Below are 20,076 nucleotides of genomic sequence, written 5' to 3' on the forward strand. Positions count from 1 at the left end.
CCCAGAGAGCTGCTGCCAGTCAGTGTTGAGAACACTGAGGTAGATGGACCAATGGTCTGACTCTGTAGAAGGCAGCTTCCTACATTCCTAGTGCTCAAGCTCTTGGGAAAAAAAGAAGGGAAGGGAAGAGGCATTTTCCCATTGTGTTGGTTTCTTTCAAACTGTTGCAGGGCATCAATATAATTGCTTTTAGCTTTTGTTTCCCTAAGGCAAAAAAAGGGGAGTTGCAAAAAAGAGAAGGCAGAACAGGCTGTGGGATTTTGCCCAGAGAGCAACTCTACAACCTTGAAAAGGTTTTCTTTAATGCTTTCTGAAAGGTCTGCCTCTCTTGGGGCATCATAATGGGCTTAAAATATACTTAAGAGTACATCCTGGAGCTATGAAAAATATTTCCAACTCTTGTATTTTCTTTTTCAAAGAAAGAGAACATCGCAATGCTTATTTTGACTTTTTGCCTGAGATCGGCTGCAAAAGAGCTTCTGTTTAGAAAAAAAGGTTCAGCCACAATCCCACCAGTTTTTCAGGAAACAAAGAAACATACAATTAGAGAGGGAGGGGAAATCCAAGAGATTAGTTTTATTCTGTAAAAGGCATTTGTGCACACGTGTTCTAAATGCACTCTTCACATCAACTCTTCCCCACAGAGGATCCTTTCTGAACCTGGTGCTCTCCAGAGGTTGTCTGACCACGTTCCCCATCAGCCCCAGCTAGCATGGCTAATGGTCAGGGATGGTGGGACTTGTAGTCCAGCAACACAAGGTCCCCTATCCCTCATTTCAAAAGCAGCATTCTCTGCTGCCTGGAAGAGACGGAAGAATGACTCTATTCAGAAGAGGCATTCCCCTCTTTCACAAGGGAATGGGGAACCTGCAGCCCTCCAAATATTGTGGGACTCTCACTTCCATCAGCCCCAGCCAGCATGGCCTAATAGTCAGGGATGATGGGAGCTCTAATGCAGTAGTTGTACTCAAATATCAAGTATTATAATTCATATCTGAATGCAGCGAAATAGTAAATAGATATAAAGGGAGCAGCAGCAGAGAGCTGGGCAGGTGCGTATAATTTTGATTCATCAAGCAATACCATGGCCAAATAGGATTTGCACAAAGTGGTCTAAATGGTTTCTCCATAGAATGTATGTTTACATGGTCAGTTCAAAGTGGTTTAAACTGATTTATACCAGCAGAAGTACAAGGTGTCAAGAGCAGTGATATGCTAGAAGGGACTTTTCCATTTCTTGACTGTGGTGATGGGGCATATCACATCTTTGCCTGCTCCACCATCTTTAAAAACTGAAAGAAAACACCTCCATGTCAGCATAAAGCTAGCAAACAGGGAATGGGCTGGGTTAGAACTATTCTTGACGGGCTAGTTCTCGACTTAAGGGAACATGCAGAGGCGGCAGACTCATTGGTTCTGCCATGTAGACCAAGCCCTGACATTGCCCCCTGCTGAGGATTCTGGGTAATGTAGCTTTGATTAGCTTGGGGGGAATCCATGGCCCTCCAGATTTGCTAGACTATAGCTCCTATCATCCTTGAGTGCTGGCTATGCTAACTGGGACTGATGGGAGTTGGAGTCCAACATCTGGAGTAGCTAAAAAAATCTGTTCTAAAGCCTCAGCATTCATTAAAATACCAGTTATTTTTGTGAAGACCCAGGGTCCCTGTCCAAAGAAGTAGCCTCCAAGATCGATAAGATCACCCAATTTTGAAAACCCTTCAAGCACGCTGTACTCCATTGGTGTACCCAGATCTGCACCTGCTTGTCCATTCAGCTTCACCTGGGCCTGCTTCCTGCTTTGCTCAGCTGGCTCCTGGCGAGTTCTACTCTCAGTGGACTACCATGGAGGCTTAAGCCCTGTAGAGCCACAACAGCAGCATCAGCTGCGGCTTTATCACTGTAATTGAGAAATGCCCGGTGTTGTGCTCCTTGCCATGTCAGTCTTGCAGGGATTGCGTGGCACTGTCTCAGGGCAGCCTTTAACTCGCCCACTCTGGTCCCTTGAGGAATGCTGCCCACATACACAGCGACAGGTGCATCAGGGAGGGGAGAGCTGTCTGGTGATGCCCCACCTTCTGCACTTGCTTGGGACAGGCTGGCCTGATCCTGGAAACTGCTTCTTTCAGGTCTGCTCTTCTTGGCAACTCTCACTGGCTTGTCAGCAGCTGGAACATCTCGCTGTTCGTCCTTGAGGGCAACATCCTTGCCTTCTTGTTTCTCTCTGTGGCGGAGGTTCTTGAGGACCGGGATCTTCCCCAGCATTTCGTGATTGATCTAAAGCATGGAGAAGAGTTAGTTCCCCTGCTCCTTAAATTGAACCCAAACTTCAAAACGCAAGACCAGGCAATCACACAGTTCTGCCAGTAGCATTGGATGACGTAAGAGATACACAAAGCACACCTAGCATCTGTGAAGACTAAGCTGCTGCTGAGAAATACTACCCATTTCACCAATGTTGGCTATTCATATTACAGCACATTGTCCTGACAGACTTGCCAGGCATGATCCAGTGCTGTGCTGGATCCTTCCTCCACAACTTTCCCCAGTGGCTCCCCCATTCTAGGTGGGTAGAGCTGTGATGGGGGGCAGGAGGAGAGCACTGTTCATGTTAATAACATTTATAACCTGTTTTTCCTTTGGTACGCTCAGAGACCTTTCATTCTGGCTCTGATCTAGTCTGGACAATAGCACTTACAACTCCATTACTTGCAAAAAATTAGACAGTTTCTCTTCACCCTTCACCTTAGTTATGATTTAGATTGTAAGCTCTTTCAGAGAGAAGAACCCATCTCCCTCCCCCCCTTTTGCTTGAGAAACTCTGGTTAAAACAGCAAGAGATAAATGTGCAGTTTAAAACGTAAACAGTACAAAAACACCATTCATTTAATTATACCTGGCCTTTTCTCCAAAGAAACTCAAGGTGGTGGAAACGCAACACCCTTAAAAAAATCCTCACAACAATCCTATGAGGTAGGGTTAGCTTGAGAAGCAGCAACTGCCCCAAGGTCACCCAGTGAATTTCATGGCTGAGTGGGAACTTGAACCCAGGGCTTTTCACTTCTAGCCCGACACGCCACCTTCCCAAACCTGTGGCCCTCCAGACGTTGTTGAACTACAGCTCCCATCATCCCCTCACTGTTGGATCTTCTGCCTGGGAGCTGATGGGTGGTTTGAGTCCAGCAACTTTGGGGGAGTACACCATGTTGGCTTCCCCTGCTCTAACCACAATACAACACTGGCTTTTGACTAATAAAAGCAGCGCTCCCAGGCAAATTATTAGCGGCATGAAAAAAAGGAGCTTCCAGCCAATTGCTGGACAATGTCAGCGCTTGAACAGCATCTCTGCTGATTCCAGAGAAAGCATTTTCAGCTGTGCAAACTGCCCTTTGGAGAGTATTTGGTGACGTCATATGCAAAGCACACCAAACTGGCTTGGAACAGTGTTTTTTATTTGCTCTGCTTCTCCTGGAGCCCCGATTTAGAACCTCCTGTTGGTTTTCGTCAAATTTCCTTGCGGAATGCACAAACACTCTGCTAAATGGTCCAAAGAGAGTTGTTCTCCCTCCAGACCCACTTTCACATCACTGATCACTCCTGGACCCAATGCAAATAAATGCCTCTTGAGTCAAATCCAACTCCTCTCTCTATGTATTTGGAGTCTTTATTTAGCTAAGTCATAACAGCAAAAGAGGAGGGTGGGATCCTTGTTCAAGACATGGGAATGATTTGCCTCCCTGCTCTCTCTTGAAGACAACTCCTAACTTCAGGCACTATGTCCGGTCCAAGCAGCCATACCTTCAACCATTCCCAGGATTAGCAGAAGCAATGATGAAAAACCAAGCAAAATATATACAAAGAGAGCAGAATAATTCTAATTTTCATAAGAAGAGTCTTTTGGATCAAGCCAATGGTCCATCTAGTCCAGCATCCTGTTCTCACAGCGGCCAACCAGATGTCTGTGGGAAAGCAGGACCCCAGCCCAAGAGCACGCTCCCCTTCTGTGGTTTCCAGCAACTGGTATTCAGAGGCACTGCTGCCTCTGACTGGAAGCAGAGTATTGACATCATGGCTAGTCGCCAACACTAGCCTGATCCTCCATGAATTTGTCCAGTCCTCTTTTAAAGCCAGCCAGGTTGGTGGCCACCACTGCTTCCAAAGTTCCAAAGTTCAGCTATACATTGCAGTAATAATAATAATAATAATAATAATAATAATAATAATAATAATAATTTATTATTTGTACCCCGCCCATCTGGCTGGGTTTCCCCAACCACTCTGGGCAGCTTCCAACAAAGATTAAAAATAAGAAGTCCTTTTATCTGTCCTGAATCTTCTAGCGACCGGCTTCATTTGATGTCCACGAGTTCTAGTGTTAGGAGTTCTCCCCATTGCTTTGATGGCTGCCATATCTAGTGTCAGGATGCAACCTCCATAAATAACTTCCTCAGCCATCTCTGGCTCCCCCACTTCTAATCGCAAGCAAGATCTGCCTAGCTCTGGCAAAGGCTGCCCTCCCTCCCACCACCCAGGAACTCTTTCATCCCTTGTGTTGCTTTTCACACTCCAGCAGACAGGATTGGTCTGCAGGGAAGACTGTATATCAAAAACTCTGTTATCTGGGGGGGGGGGGGAGAGAGAGAGAGAGAGAGAGATTAAAGCCTGTGATCTACCTTGGGACAAAGGTTGTGCTTCCTTTCGTCCTGCCATCTGTTCGCAAAGGCAGATTTGGGTTGTAATCTTCCTCTTTAGCTCAGCAACTGCTGCATTTCTGGCCAACTAAATTTGGAGTTGTTGTGGGGGGGGGACCATCACAACAGCTGCCACGGGAGAGTAAAGACATAAGGAGAACAAATAGATATCCCCCACCCACCCCACAAAAATCCCCACCGCAAACAAAAAGAGAAATAAATTTTACATTTTGTGGAGAATGGGGCTAAGAGAGAAGTTTTCATCTCTCTCTCAAGAAATTTCTGGGTGCAGTTGATGGAAACCTCAGGAGGGGAGGCTGCTCTTGCACTTGGATTGGACGATTCGGCCGAATGTTGGAAGATTCAAGGGAAATAAAATTAAATACTTCTTCATGTAGTGCATAGTTAATCTATGGAACTCACTCCCACAGGAAGCAGCGATGGCCACCAATCTGGATGACTTTCAAAGAGGATTGGACAACTTTGTGCAGCAGAAGGCTATCAGTGGCTGCTAGTCACAATGGCTATGCTGTGTGTCCACTGTCAGAGGCCCTGTACTGCTGAATACCAGGTCCTGGGGTACAAAACTGGGGAGAGAGCTCTGGTGCTTGAATCCTGCTTGTGGGTTTCTCACAGGCATCTGGCCGACTACCGTGAGAATAGGATGCTGGGCTAGACCTTTGGTCTGATTGCTTTCTGACGTGCTACTTTTGCTGCAACCATTTTTGGTTCTGCAACAAACCACTTGCAGGGCTATGCAGCGGTAAAGGCAGGTGGAGATACTTTTAAACAAACAAGGAAATAAAAAGAAATCTGCAGGCTCCCCTCTCCATCCCTCAGTGCTTTTGTTATGAAGTAATGAACACAACATTACTTCATTAGGCTGAATGGGGCTCTGACCTACCAGCTTCAAGCCTGCCTTCTTACTTACAACCAATCAGGGGGCAGTGGTGCCCGTCAATGGCTCATTGGCTCCACCTACTGTCGGTTCCCCTGCCTTCCGCCCCACCAGAGCCAATGGGCACCACAGCAACACACCTGAGCCAATCAGCCTGAAGATTCAAATTGAGATGTTTTTTGTCCCCACCCCACTCTGCTTCCAATATTCCTGAGCTGCTCTCTATTCCTAGACATCCTGGCAGTATTTAACAATGAAAACAAACAGATTCAGACAAGAATGTACAATGTTTAAAAAACTTTGGAATGGCAAACAGGGTGGGGGTGGGATGGAGGATTAGCTGCAACGCTTTTTCGGTTATGAGATGGTATGATAATGATTGGCAGGGGGTTGGACTCGATGGCCCTTGTGGTCTCTTCCAACTCTATGATTCTATGATTCTTCCCAAACTTCAAATTATAAACAACTAGTATAAATAAATGGCAATAACTTAAAATTTTAGCAGAATTACTCAGGCAAACTTCCTCACTTACATTAACGTATTTATAAGTATTATATTTATATCAGGATAATAATTATTATTCTGATGCAATTTTTTGTATATTTGTATGATTGTATGAATCGATAAACTGCTCACTGCCTCTGGTTGAATTATTTGTCATTCTGTTATTGGTCTTCTAATATCGTGCTTCTTCCTCCTATTTATTTTTCGTCTCAAATTTTGTATGAATGCAAACATCAAATCAATTTTTAAAAACCACACATTGATATACTTTATAAAACAACAACAGGCCCATACGCCTGTCCACATACTAGCTTTATTCTCGGTGGGTGGTAAAAATAACAGCTCCCCTTAAAAATGGAAAGTCACACTCCCCCCCTGCCCACCCCCACACATAGGGCTATCTTTGCTTCCTCTAGTCCAGCCTTCTGCTACCAAATTGAATTAAATAATAGACTGTACCCAGTGTTTTTCCTTTTCAGAGCAGAACCACTGAAATCAGAAGACGTGACTAATTTAGGCCCATTCATTTGAATGGGTCTAATCTGCATAGGACTAACATTGCATCTAACCCACTAGCCCTACGCCTCAGACTTTGATGCTAATAGTTAGTTGTTGTCACCAACAAGCTATTCATTTATAGCACATCTAATGCACATTCTGCAAGACACTTGAAATGCCCAGCAAACTGCTGATTACAGAACAGGCCGCCTACCTTGTGCCAGAGGATCCCTTGTGGCTTGGGGTGGTTGCACCCTGTCTTGATTATTCTCGTTGGGGTAAGGATGTAATCCACAGTTAGGTCATGGTCGCCCAGCAGATCTTCTGGTATGTCAACCACCTGTATTAAGGAGGAGGAAAAATATCATCAGTTCATAGGTGGCTTTCAAATGCAGAGCCCTTTAGCACCATAAGAAGGCAAGGAGAGCCTGCTGGATCAGGCCAATGGCCCACCTAGGTCAGCATCCTGTTCTCACAGTGGCCAACCAGATGCCTACAGGAAACTCTCAAACAGGACTAGCACAAGAGCATTTCCCCCTCCTGCCATTTTCCAGCAACTGGTATTCAGAAGCCTCTGACTGTGGAGGCAAAGCATATTCATCACAGCTCTAGCAGCCATTAACCACTTATCCACCATGAATTTGTCTTATCCTCTTTTAAAGCCATTCTAGTTGGTGATCATCATCGCCTCCTGCAGGAGTGAGTTCCATTCAGAGAAGAGAAGAAATACTGCAGTCAGAGCAAATAGCTCAGCTGAAATTTAAATCCATTGCCTGCTTCATCACAGAGGCTCATGATCTCCTCTAGTTTTTGCTTCCACGGTTGATCTTGCATCCAAATATTTTTCCTTTACAAAGAGATTATTGAATTTAGGAAATCAGTAGGCTTCTGGGGAGTGCAATATTTGGTGCTTCGCTTGTCTCGTTTCCCCTGACCATGATCTGAAGGGGCAGAGTTTAATTCTGCAAAGTGCTTACTTTGAATATCACACAGAAATCACCAAATTTGTTTCCTAGCTCAGATCTTGCCCAGTGCCCAGGAAGCCTCACCCTGCCAGGTAGCGAGTTGCCCCAGTTCCATGCAGCTGTTGTTACCTGGCAGTCATGAACGGCTGTGACAACTACTGTGTCCTCTCTTACAGCTCCCATGGAGACCATCATTGCATACTCCAGGTCTGCAAAGCCTTCTCCTTTCCCGATTCGGAAGCCTGCAGTGAGAAAGTGAGAGACCACAAAAAGAAACAACCACAGGGATGAATTACTTATATAAGCAGGAATTGCCTGCTGGATTAGGCCAAGGGCCCATCCAGGCCAATACTCTGTTTTCACAGAGACTTAGCAGATGCCTCTATTGGGAAGCCTACAAGAAGGACCTGAGAACTCTCCCCTCCTGTGGTTTCCAGAAACTGGTGTTCAGAAACATTACTGCTTATGCCCAAGGAGGCAGAACATAGCCATTGTGGTTAGTAGCTATTGGTAGCCTTCTCCTCTGTGAATTTATCCAATCCTCTTTTAAATCTGTCCAAGTTGGTGGCCATCACTGCCTCCTGTGGCAGAGAGTTCCATAGTTACTGGACTAACAAAATCTGTTAGGTTGGCTCATCATAGATGCTTTTGTTTATTATTTCATCCACCCTTCAGCTAAATCTACAAGGATTCTTCTGAAGAAAAGCCAATACACTTGCTTTTTTTTCTAGATTATGCAGCCAGTGTCAGAAGAGGGATTCCTTGGCAGACCTTGGGCTCTCAAATTTTAGCGGTGCCCCATGCGGTGCTAAAATTCAGCACTGCCCGACACTCGTGCACCATTCTACAACATTGTTATGGCACCCCCTGCAGCACAAATTTTTACCCAGTGTGGCCGCCTCTAAAACTACCTCTGCAGGATTTATCTTTGCTGGAGTCAGAGAGATAAGTACTGTACCTTTTTCTAAGAGGAAGTCTGCCACCTACAGTCCTGGAAAATCATTACACACACTCTCTCTTCTCTAGTCATAAACTTAGCTGTACAAATGTGGTGACTGATGCCACCAGGATTGGTAGGGCATAAGGCAAGGAGAGCAATTGTAGGTGGAGCCAGAACCAATAATAGGCAGGCCCAGAGCCAATGAGAGGCAGACTCAACTACTTCCAGTTTTGTCCCCATCCTCCCTTCTGAGTTCTACAAGGGCAACACTGAGACTGAGGAGGAAGCCACCCCCTGGACTGGGGGCTGACTGAGGGGAGACTGAGGTTGGTTGGGCAGTATCCCATGTGACCAGCCTCCACTGCAGCTTATCTAACCAAAACAGCATGACTCACCCTCAGGAGGAAGGTCTCAGCAGGCTAGAGATAACTCCAAGGTTTGGAAAAGTGCAAGGAAATAGCTAGTGTGTGTTGGGGGAGACCCTGAGAGGGCAAAAATTCGGCCATTGGAGCCCAATGAGAACTGAGCATATTCAGTGGGCATGGACTACTGCAGGGGGAATGGAATATTGAGAGGAAGGGTGAGGGAATTGGAGTAGAATAGCCTGAACAGAACCACTGCACAGTGTGGACCCAGCCTGGAAAACTAATTGCCTTTATTTATTCATAATGAGGTCTGTATAGTTCAACTAACTCTCACAGCAGCCAGCTTGGATGGCTACAAAAGAGGACTGAACAAATTCATGCAGGATACATGATCAATGGCTGCTAGCCATGATGGTTACGCTCTGCCCTCCATAGCGAGAGGCAGGAATGCTTCTAAACACCAGTTGCTGGAAACTGCAGGAAGGCAGAATGCTCTTGTGCTTGGGCCTGCTTGCAGGCTTTCCAACTGAGGCACCTAATTGGCCATTGTGAGAAGCAGGAAGATGGATTAGATGGGCCACTGACCTGATCCAGGTAGCATCCACTCTTCTCTTCCTTACATTATAGTAAAAATTCAGCTGCTGACTTTCATTCAGAATTAAAACTTTGACGTAGCCTTGCATCTAGCCAGTGGCGTAGCGTGGGGGGTGCAGGGGGGGCCGGCCGCACCGGGCGCAACATCTGGGGGTTAGGGTTAGGCGGCACAAATCCACGGGTTAGGGGCGCAAATTACTTGCCTTGCCCCGGGTGCTGACAACCCACGCTACGCCACTGCATCTAGCCAAGATACTGATGCTCCACTGGCTCCCAAATATGACCACCTCATATCTCACTCCTCCTTTTGTGATTGGTAGACATTCCTTGTTGCAAGCCACGACTCAAAGACAGCGCAGGCTGGTCTTGTTAGGGTGAATGGGGCACTGTTCTAACAACCTTGGCCTGCCCTCAGCCAGTCCCTACCTGCCTGCCTTCTTACAACCTTTCTGGGAGTGCTGCAGCCTGTCAACTTCCCTGTTTGTTAAGTCTCAGTATTGCCCTTGTAGAACTCAGCAGGCAGGAGGAGGATGGGACAAAACTAGAATTAGTGGACTCTTCCTGCTATGGGCACCACCTACTGTCAACCTCCCTGCCTTCGGCTCTACAGCTCCCAATGGGCACCAGTCACAACTGCTCAAAGACCATGATCTTACACCGTGGTCTTTTCAGACCCGTGGCCCACCTTTGCATGCAAAAGACCCCACATGTTCAATCCCCGGCATCACCAGGAAGGTCTGGGAATGTCCTCTGTCTGTAACCCTGCAGAGCTGCTGCCAGTCCGTGTAGACAAGACTGAGCTAGATGGACCAATAGCCTGTCTTGATATGAAGCTGCTTCCTATGTTGCTATCCAACTTGGGGGTATACTGCCTTGGTACATGGGGGCTCTGATCTCAAGTATAATGACTAATATGAACATACGAAGAGCCTTGCTGGATCATATCAATGGTGTGGCCCACCTTGTCCATCTTCTCAACTGGACACTTCGAGGAAGCTCATAAGCAGGGCAGGAAGGCAACAGCCCTCCCTCACTATCTTTTCACCTGTCAACTGATACTCAGTGGAGTGTATACTACCACTAAACATGGAGGTTCTATTCCATTTAGATAATCTGCCCAGGCTTAGCTATCTGGAATTTGTTTCAGCAGCTTCCCTCTGGCTGAAGTTCCCAGCCACATGGTTTTCTGCCAAGTACCTTTCTCAGAGACAGCCACAGATCCTACCACAACTGGTCCACGTGGACCTTTGCGTCCAGCCCAACAGGTACGCTGTAATCCCGAACACCCTGAAAAAGAAAAGAAAGAGAGGAGGGAGAGAAGAGTGGATGCTCACCGTCAGCCTGAATTGCTCTCTTCTCCCTCCCCCTTGCAAACCTCCCCCCACCGCATGAAACAACAGTCTATTGAGAGAGAACAGAAGCCTCCTCTATCCAGCACAGCCGGTCCTGCTCTCTTCTTGGAAGCCAGCCAAGTTGTTCTTCTGGGATTCTCAAGCAATTGGGAATGTCAGCTTGGAGGAAATCCCATCCTAAACCCAATTTCAGAAATGCCAGGTTTTCCATTCTGCCACTGACCTGAACGTGCTCATTCTCGAACAAAGGAGCTTCAAAGGGAGTTTCCAGCACAAGCTGCAGAAGGACAACTTAATCAGGCAGTTCAGTTCTGTCACCTGCAGCTTCCATTGCGATCATGGATTCCTCTTCCACTGGAGTTATGTTACTATCAGTTTTTGCCACGGCGGATGGTCATCTTGCTTACATTTAAACTTATAGTGGATTTATTCATATCCACATTGTATGTTTAAAGCACTATCCTACCACTTTAACAGTCACAGGGAACCTTGGGAACTATCGTTTGTGCTGGCCTCACAGGGTGCTGACCTCACAGAGCTATAGTTCCCACACCCTCAACAAGCTACCGTTCCCAGGATTCTCCAAGACTGTTAAAATGTATGGTGTGAATGTGACCATAATCAGAGACTGCATTTTTTACATTTAGTTCCATTTGACAGCACTGCCTATATGAATATACACCAATATATGTATGTATATATGTACACGTATGTGAACCTATTAACTAACTACTAGCTAAGTAACACAGGTGGCGCTGTGGGTTAAACCACAGAGCCTAGGACTTGCTGATCAGAAGGTCAGCGGTTCGAATCCCCACGACGGGGTGAGCTCCCGTTGCTTGGTCCCTGCTCCTGCTAACCTAGCAGTTCGAAAGCACGTCAAGTGCAAGTAGATAAATAGGTACCGCTCCGGCAGGAAGGTAAACGGCTTTTCCGTGCGCTGCTCTGGTTCGCCAGAAGCAGCTTAGTCATGCTGGCCACATGACCCGGAAGATGTACGCCAGCTCCCCTGGCCAACAAAGCGAGATGAGCGCTGCAACCCCAGAGTCGGTCATGACTGGATCTAATGGTCAGGGGTCCCTTTACCTTTAACTAAGTAACGTTTTAGCTATTAATAATATTTTGACTATATTAATATCCCACCTTTTACTCCAAGGAGCACAAGGTGGTGTACATGGTTCTGTCCCTCCCTATTTTATCATCACAACAACCCTGTGAGGTAGCTAAGGCTGAGAGACAGTGACTGCCACCAAGCCACCCAGTGAGCTTCATGGCTGGTTGGGGAACTGAATCCTGGTCTCCCAGGTCCTAGTCCCGTGAGGTTAAACACACTACATGCACCTGACAAAGTGGATTTTAGCCCACGAAAGCTTATGCCATGGGATAAATCTGTGGCTCTTTAAAAGGCATTGCAACAAGATCCTGTGCTTGTTTGTTTTTCTGCAACAGATTAACACCGGCACTCCTCTGGAAAATATATCCCATAACGCCTGCCTGCTTTTGGCATTCCAACACTGGAGGGCGCCAAAACCCCACTTTACGACCTACAAGACAGCAACAAGCCATTCCTTATAGGGGATGCTGTTGATTTGGCCTGGAATGGTAGAAATGCTTTGCAGTCTGCACATACCAATACGAAAAAATCAAGAAAGCGAGGAAACAGAAACATCTAGCAAATCACTTTTCAATCGCCTTCTAGCTAGTCCCATTGATGCTCAGCAGTCTTTTTGAAGCACAGTAGAAATCAATTAACCAAAAAAACTGTTCTTGCTTCCTCCTCCCTGCCGTTCTTACTTGAGAGGTGGCACATTTTCTTAGCATCTCTTTGGTTGCTCCAGGGGGAGGGATGATCCTGTTGAACAGCCCCGTCCGCAGGCGTGGGGTTGGCACCAAGAGAGCTTTCCTGGCCTGGGAGAAGAGGAGACAGGAGGGTGTTCACACAAAAATGAGCCTACAAAATCGCCCCTCGCGAAGGTCTGGTTACCTGCAGCGCAGCCAGCCGGATTCCCTCCAGAGGTTTGTCAGGATCCACCTTGACCTCCCTGGCTTTATCAAAGACATCCCATGCTTGGGCGGAGCCGCTCATCTCGAAAGATCCCTGCGCCAGGGAGAAAGTGGGGAAAGCAGCATACTCACTTCCAGAGCTAAAAAGCGGGCATTCTTCTGGGGGGCATCAGGGTTGACTTTAACAGTCCTGGCACTTTGGAACTCCTGCAAATCAGGAAGCCTTGCAGAAGCACGTGGTGCATCCTGTTTTGGTGAGATATCTCTCGTAAGAAGCGACATGTGGAAGAGGCTTAGCCCTTAGGATCATGAGAATCTGCTTTCTACCAAGTCAGTCCATCCGTATTGTCGACAGGAGCCTTTTGCAACCTTGGGTCCCCAGATGTTGTCAGACTACAACTCCCATCATCCCTAGCTAGCTGGACCAGTGGTCAGGGATGATGGGAGTTGTAGTGCAACACCTGTGGACTCTACAGTGGCTCTCCAGGGTTTCAGGCAGGGCTCTTTGCCAGCCCTGCATGCTGGGGATTGAACCTGAGACTTTCTGCATGCAAAGTAGATGTTCTGATCACTGAGCTATAGCCCTTAGAACAGGGCGGTCCAACTTCTCATACCAAGTGGACCACGAGATTACTTTGACACAGAACCCACGGGCCGCACACTGCCTTGTCACACAGTGTGGAGGGGGAGCAAAGCCAAAATTTGATGACCCCACAATCCTCACACTGCCTTTCCTTTGGAATAAGAAAGGCTCTAGGCCAGGGGTAGGCAACTTAAGGCCCGGGAGCCAGATGCGGCCCAATCGCCTTCTAAATGGTCCGGGAACCAGCTTGTTTTTACATGAGTGGAATGTGTCCTTTTATTTAAAATGCATCTCAGTTATTTGTGGGGCCTGCCTGGTGTTTTTACATGAGTAGAATGTGTGCTTTTATTTAAAATGCACCTCTGGGTTATTTGTGGGGTATAGGAATTCGTTCATACTTTTTTCCAAAATATAATCCTGCCCACCACAAGGTCTGAGGGACGGTGGACCAGCCCACGGCTGAAAAAGGTTGCTGACCCCTGGTCTAGGCTTTGGGAAGGAGATGCATGGCTCTGGCAGGGTCCTGGAGACTTTCCAGCTTCTTCCCAAAGCTGGAAAAAGCACTAAATAGACTTTGGTGGGGAGGAGGAAGGACTCTAGGACCCTGTCAGAGCCCTCATGCCTCCTTCCCAAAGCCTACTGCCTCACTTACCAGGCTTTGGGAAGGTAACACAAGGGCTGTGGGAAGGGCATCAAATGTTGCCGAGGGCCACCCCAAAAGGCCTCAAGGGCCGCATGAAGAAGCCGAATGAAATTTGCAGGTGATACCGGATGCCGTGTTACTCAGTAAACTCACTGTCAGTATTTCGTCAAAACCTGTCCCAACCATTGACAGCCTTCCTCTGTAGGAATAAGCAGGAATGTGTTCCAATAGATGTTGTGTGTTTTAATTTTCACCTGGAGGCCATGTTGTCATACCTTGAAATTGGGAATCCGGTGATGGACAGGTCTTGGGAAATCAGCCAAGTTATTTGCTTCCATGTAGTCCCAAATTTTATGGCGGATGTCCCACTTGGAAACTCCTTGCAATAAATAAGAGAACGTAAGAGTCAGGATGGATTCACACTGGCATTTTCCATATAAGCCTGGACAAAATCCAATGCTAGACATATTCAGAGCAGACCCTTGAGAAGTACACTGATTTCAACAGGTCTACTGAAGGAATTGGGTGGCGCTGTGGGTTAAACCACAGAGCCTAGGAGTTGCCGATCAGAAGGTCGGTGGTTCAAATCCCCATGACGGGGTGAGCTCCTGTTGCTTGGTCCCTGCTCCTGCCAACCTAGCAGTTTGAAAGCACGCCAAAGTGCAAGTAGATAAATAGGTACTACTCTAGCAGGAAGGTAAACCGCGTTTCCGTGCGCTGCTCTGGTTCGCCAGAAGCGGCGTAGTCATGCTGGCCACATGACCCGGAAGCTGTACGCCGGCTCCCTCGGCCAATAAAGCGAGATGAGCACCGCAACCCCAGAGTCAGTCATGACTGGACCTAATGGTCAGGGGTCCCTTTACTTTTACTCTAGGTATACCTTATAGTGCAAGCACAACCATTTCTACTTAGAAGCAAGTCCTCTTGAACTCCCTGGGGCTCAGTTACGAAGAAAGTGGGGTTTGGACTGCAGCCTTAATCAAGTATTTATTTATTCTTTATAAATTTAATAAATTAGAAGCATTCTATTTTTTAACAGTTTCCAGCGCCCCTTCAGAATCTAGATCAGTCTAGATGGTGGGGAATAGGCTATAGCTCAGTGGGAAGAGCATCTGCTTTGTATGCAGAAGGCCCCAGGTTCAATCTCCTGGCAGGGTTGGGAATGTTCCCTGGAGAGCTGCTGCCAGTCAGTGTAGACAGCACAGAGCTAGATGGACCAATGGTCTGATCTAAGGCAGTTTGATATGTTCCTATGCAGATTGCACAGAAACCTGCACACAGCTTCCTCCCTTCCCTCAGCACCTCTGTGGTTGATTTATTTGCAATTGAAAAGGCACACAAGTGCCCCAACCCCCAGTTTAGCAGGAGTAGACCACCTGCACCTAAACCAGAGGTAAGAGCAAGCCTTCTTCCTGGCTTAGTTTCCCAAGTAGGAGGCAAACAAAGCGGGAGCTAGTTGGCTAGTGAGCCAGGTGTTTACAGAATAAGGCAGCATGTTGGACAGCCAGATATTGAGGTGGAGGGACTGAATGCATCCCTGAACCGCAGGGCCTAGTTTCCTGGCTCACCTCCCTTCATAGTAGAACTCAGGACTGGCCCAAGACATTTTGGCACCCAAGGCGGACGGCAAACTGGTGCCCGCCCCCCCCCCAGGGAAGAAGGAGTAAGTGAAGAGCTATTATCAAGAATGGGGGGCAGGGGGGAGAGAAAGATCGACATTGGTATTTGCCACCCCTGTGGGATCCTGCCGCCTGAGGCAGTTGCCTCCCTTGAATAGCTGTCAACTTTTCCCTTTTCTTGCGAGGAATCCTATTCGGAATAAGGGAATTTCCCTTAAAAGGGGGGGGGGCGTTGACAGCTATGCTCCCTTGGCCTCATAGGTGGGCCGGTCCTGGCAGAACCAACTACCAGAGCTCCAGTTCTGCCCCATGCACCCCACTTGCCACATAGGAACAAGGGGTCAGAATACTCCTTAACCGCCACGACTTGGATTCTGTTTCGGGGCTGCCTCAGCAGCTGATGCCCAGATCGGCCACCTTTTGCACATCGAAGGTGCCAAGGATTGGCATTCTGCGAGCAAAGCATGCGCTTTGCCAGGAAGGTCCTTGCCCCACTTCGTAAAGACCAGCGTCCCCTTCATTACCGGGGCTGCCCGTTTGCTGCGCCAGCTCCATGCCTGCCCCGGAGCTGACCGAGTCAGCCCAGCCAGTTACATTGTCGCTCCTCCTCCAGCTGCCGTTCGCTCCACGTGCTGACACGGACTACGGCAACCCAGAAGGGACAGCACTGAGCGCGGAAGAAGGTACCGGAGTCCGCAGCTCCTCCGGCGACCGCTGCATGCTTACCTGCGCGCAGTTCGGCAAGCGCAAAGGGTGCGTTGCAAGCGGCAGAGTCTGGATGTTTCATTCACCACCGCCGGGAGAAAATGAAAGAAACGTTAAAAGGTCCAGCAATGGCATCTAAATACTGCAGTCAATAAAGGATGAGAAGTTTGCAGTTAAATATTTGATTAAAAATTGCATAGAGGTGAAAACAGTGCTCCTGAAGCAAGCAAGCAAGCAAGCAAGCAAACAAACAAACAAACAAACAAACAACCCCCCTTCCTCTGTTACTCACTAATGTTCTTTCCAGCAGACTAAATACGGTTACCCCTATAGAATTTTCAATAAACTGGGCACTTTAGGATAATTATTTGTTTACTTTGAATTTATAGCTTGATCCGGTTCACGCACGTTTACTTGGAAAAAACATTTGTCAAGGATGAATGATGCTCGCTTCCAGCCTTTAAAGTTCAGATGTTGCTCTCTATTGTTTTCTTCCTTCCTTCCTTCCTTCCTTCCTTCCTTCCTTCCTTCCTTTCTTGTTTTACAAAAGTATGTGGAATGCCGCTTTTTTTAAGTTACATTTTCTAGGAACAGAGAGCGAGTGATAGGTGAAAAGAAAGATGCATAGCGCAATCATATGCTTACTCAGAAGTAGGTCCAGGGGTGCTAACTTGAATAAAATATTGGGGGCGCACACACACCATTTGAACGGGAATGCTCATCAATTGGGGTGGGGGGATGGCCTCCTCAATTTTTTAAATTTTTTTTGGGAGGGGGCGAAGTGACCTCGGCCCCTAGGATTTGGTTCTTATGAGTAAGTCCTACACCGTCCAATGGGTGTTACTGTACGGGCAGATACGTTCTACAATGTGTGCGCTGCTGTTATTTACCCATAAGGTGTCGCTGTCTCCATTCCACAGGCGGGAGGGTTTTCCAGGGCATCGTTCAATTCACTCTTTTAAGCTGTGGAGGGCAGCAAACTCCAGCTCGTGAGCTTGGCGCGAACGCCTTTAGATGATGCTCCAAAGCAACAGGCGTTATAACTGTTGTCTTTTCCGACAAACATATCCCCGAAGACGGCAGCAATGGGAAAGTTTAAAAGGGGATGAAGGAAGCGATCAAGGTAAAGGTAAATGCCACTCTACCCATGCAACATCCGCTGAATTTATTTAAATTTATTTAAATTAGATAAATAATAGTAAGTCCGAAGAAGCGTTCTGTGTATCTGGGAAGCTTGCTTCGAGGATTTTAAAGACGCATCGGAGCGATATAGCTTATCCCTCCCGTTCCAATCACTCCTATTTTACGATAAGGCGATTATTTTAATTTCGGAAGGAGTTAATCTGAGATACAAAACATTGTTTGGATAGTTTATTTAAAGGTGCGTGGGATTTATTTATTTCCCTTTCCCTCTTTTTGTTTGCTTGCTTGTTTGTTTTTGTGGGAATCTATGAATAATTTTCTTTTTTCTTTTTTTCTTTGGTAACTCAGTTAAATAGTCTTGGAACTTCAGAAACAGGGTAGAAGAACGGAAATCAGGAGCAATCATTCCAAAAATAGATGGGAAATCTCCCCGTCTCTTTTCATTTCAATTTCTTATAAAATACTGGCTAGCGAGTCTGTTTTTCAGAAATAAGAAGGTTGCCATTTCCCGTTACTGTGTATCCAGTTTGTCTGCATTGCCTGTCAAATCCGTGACATGCTTTTCACATATTCAGTTACATTCCGAGGGAAATTGGGAAACTGGATTTAATTGTAACAGCGTGATGGATTAAACAGAACAAAGTTTGGAAGAGGGCATTTCAAGAATATTTGCAACCTCATCATGTCTTAATTTCAAATTTCCTTAGCAATTTTATTTCTTTTCTTCTTACAAGGCGTATTTTGGGTGTTCTTATTTGAAGGGCTTCCATGAAATCTCAGGACCATGAAATCTCACGACAACAAACAAATTCTGATATATGGTACTATTCCCCCCACCTCAAGTCATTTATCCATCCTTTCACAAAACAGCTGGCTACAAGACCAATGTGTTCCAAAAGAAAGAGTATTTATATCCCCCTCCCTCTAAAAAAAGAATACAGATTCAGAATCTCTAGAAATACTTCAAAGGATATGGATATTTTTTCTTGTATTTTTTTGTTTAATATGGTCGGTATTTTGAGGCTCTCTCCTTTTCAGATAAATAAATTCCCAAATGGGCCTCCTAACAGTGAAATGCTCCTCTGCCTCAGATCTTTCCAGTTTGCAAAAGATCCTGTACTAGCTATCAATACCTTGGAATCTTTCTCCCAAGATCCTAGAGGCTTGCCATCATCATTATTTTAGAAGCACTGAAAAATAAAGGATTGAAATCAGTCACATCAAGTCAAATAGAAGCTTGGGGCGGCAAAAGGAGCCGTCGACACTTATAGGTCTGTTATCAGTTTGGAAATGTTCTGCCTCACTTTCTAGCCTCACACTTACCTAGGAATAAAGCCCCCCTCCATCGTAGTGGGATTAAAAAACATACCCGCCTAGGAATTGCACCGTAAAACATTCCGGTGAGCACTTCACCCGTCCCCGGAGCCATATCATTCATTTTAAAAATCGCAGCAGAAATTTTGTGGGAAAAGCACATTTAAACCGGGGTGGGGAGGAAGGAATCAAGCCTAAATGAGTTTGGATATGGTTTAAACATCGAAATTGACTGTCAGATTTTTAATAATAATAATGGAATTGGAAGTGAAGGAATAAAATATAATTGTTTTCCTCTCCTCTCCACCCCGTTTTCAGTTGTTTTGCACAGCGGAGCGTCCCGACCCGGGAAATTATGGGGGGGGGGGAGAGAGATCACACCTAGGTTGCGGTCTCGCGTCCCTAATTAACCAAACCTAATTGCCTCTAATGGAATAATTAGAGGGTCGAATTGGGCGGCGGCGAGGGGGCGTCGTCAGTCTAACAAAATCCCTTTCAAGCCATCTTTTTAAAGAAACTGAATGTCTAAATTGAAGCACATTAGCTGTGAAGTCGTTAGGCACTCTCGACGCGCAAGAAATCTCAACTGAAATCTACACAATTTCATTCGAAGCAAGAGCCTCGGTGGTAAAAAGAAAAAAGAAAAAAAAGAGAGCGGGGGAAGCACTTTCCTTGGAACTTAATCTCAGGTATTTAGGACCGAGGTGTTAAATGAGGTTAGGACGGAGGTGTCAAGTAATTCTATTTTTAAAAAAACAACTTTGCTTTTTCCTTTGCAGTGCAAATCGATTTGGCGCATCGGGTACACGGGAGCGAACAAATCCCCTGCGCTGTCTTAAGCGCCCTTTAAAATTTAAGAAAAGAGCCTAGACTGGCGCTCAGGCATTGTTATCGCTGGTGTCGGATGAGGAGAGATTTCATTTTTTAAAAAAGTCGAACGACCCTGAAAAGGAAAATTCGCTTCATATAGGAGATTTGCCAGTGCGGGGAAATATTTTAGAACAGTAGCCTTTTCGGAGATGGTGGCTCCAATCTTTAAAATAGATGGAATTAAATTGAGAACGCGGATGCCTTTGCGTAATGGCTTCTGATTCGGCTTTAAACCGAATCAGACCTCGGATCCCACCGATCGCACCTCTCCCACCCTGCTCCTCGCGCTCCAGAATCGCCCCTGTTCCACCCGCGAAGGCGGACGCCAGAAGCCACCCCGAACTTCGCCGCGCTTCCCGGAGCCCCGCCGCGTTCTTACGGCGCTCT

General features: G+C 46.6%; 1 protein-coding gene across 1 annotated transcript; it reads right to left on the bottom strand.

Moving 5' to 3' along the window:
* Nucleotides 1-556: 556 nt before the first annotated feature.
* Nucleotides 557-16,280, bottom strand: MTHFSD (methenyltetrahydrofolate synthetase domain containing). Its single transcript, XM_082232988.1, is given in 9 exon segments — nt 557-2,277; nt 6,807-6,932; nt 7,687-7,799; nt 10,654-10,689; nt 10,692-10,743; nt 12,603-12,716; nt 12,793-12,906; nt 14,314-14,417; nt 16,182-16,280. Coding segments are annotated over 9 exon segments (1,188 nt in total). The 5' UTR covers nt 16,213-16,280; the 3' UTR covers nt 557-1,779.
* Between the last annotated feature and the right edge of the window lie 3,796 nt (nt 16,281-20,076).

Source organism: Podarcis vaucheri (assembly GCF_965113315.1).
Source record: "Podarcis vaucheri genome assembly, chromosome: 7".
NCBI classification, from domain to species: Eukaryota; Metazoa; Chordata; class Lepidosauria; order Squamata; family Lacertidae; genus Podarcis; species Podarcis vaucheri.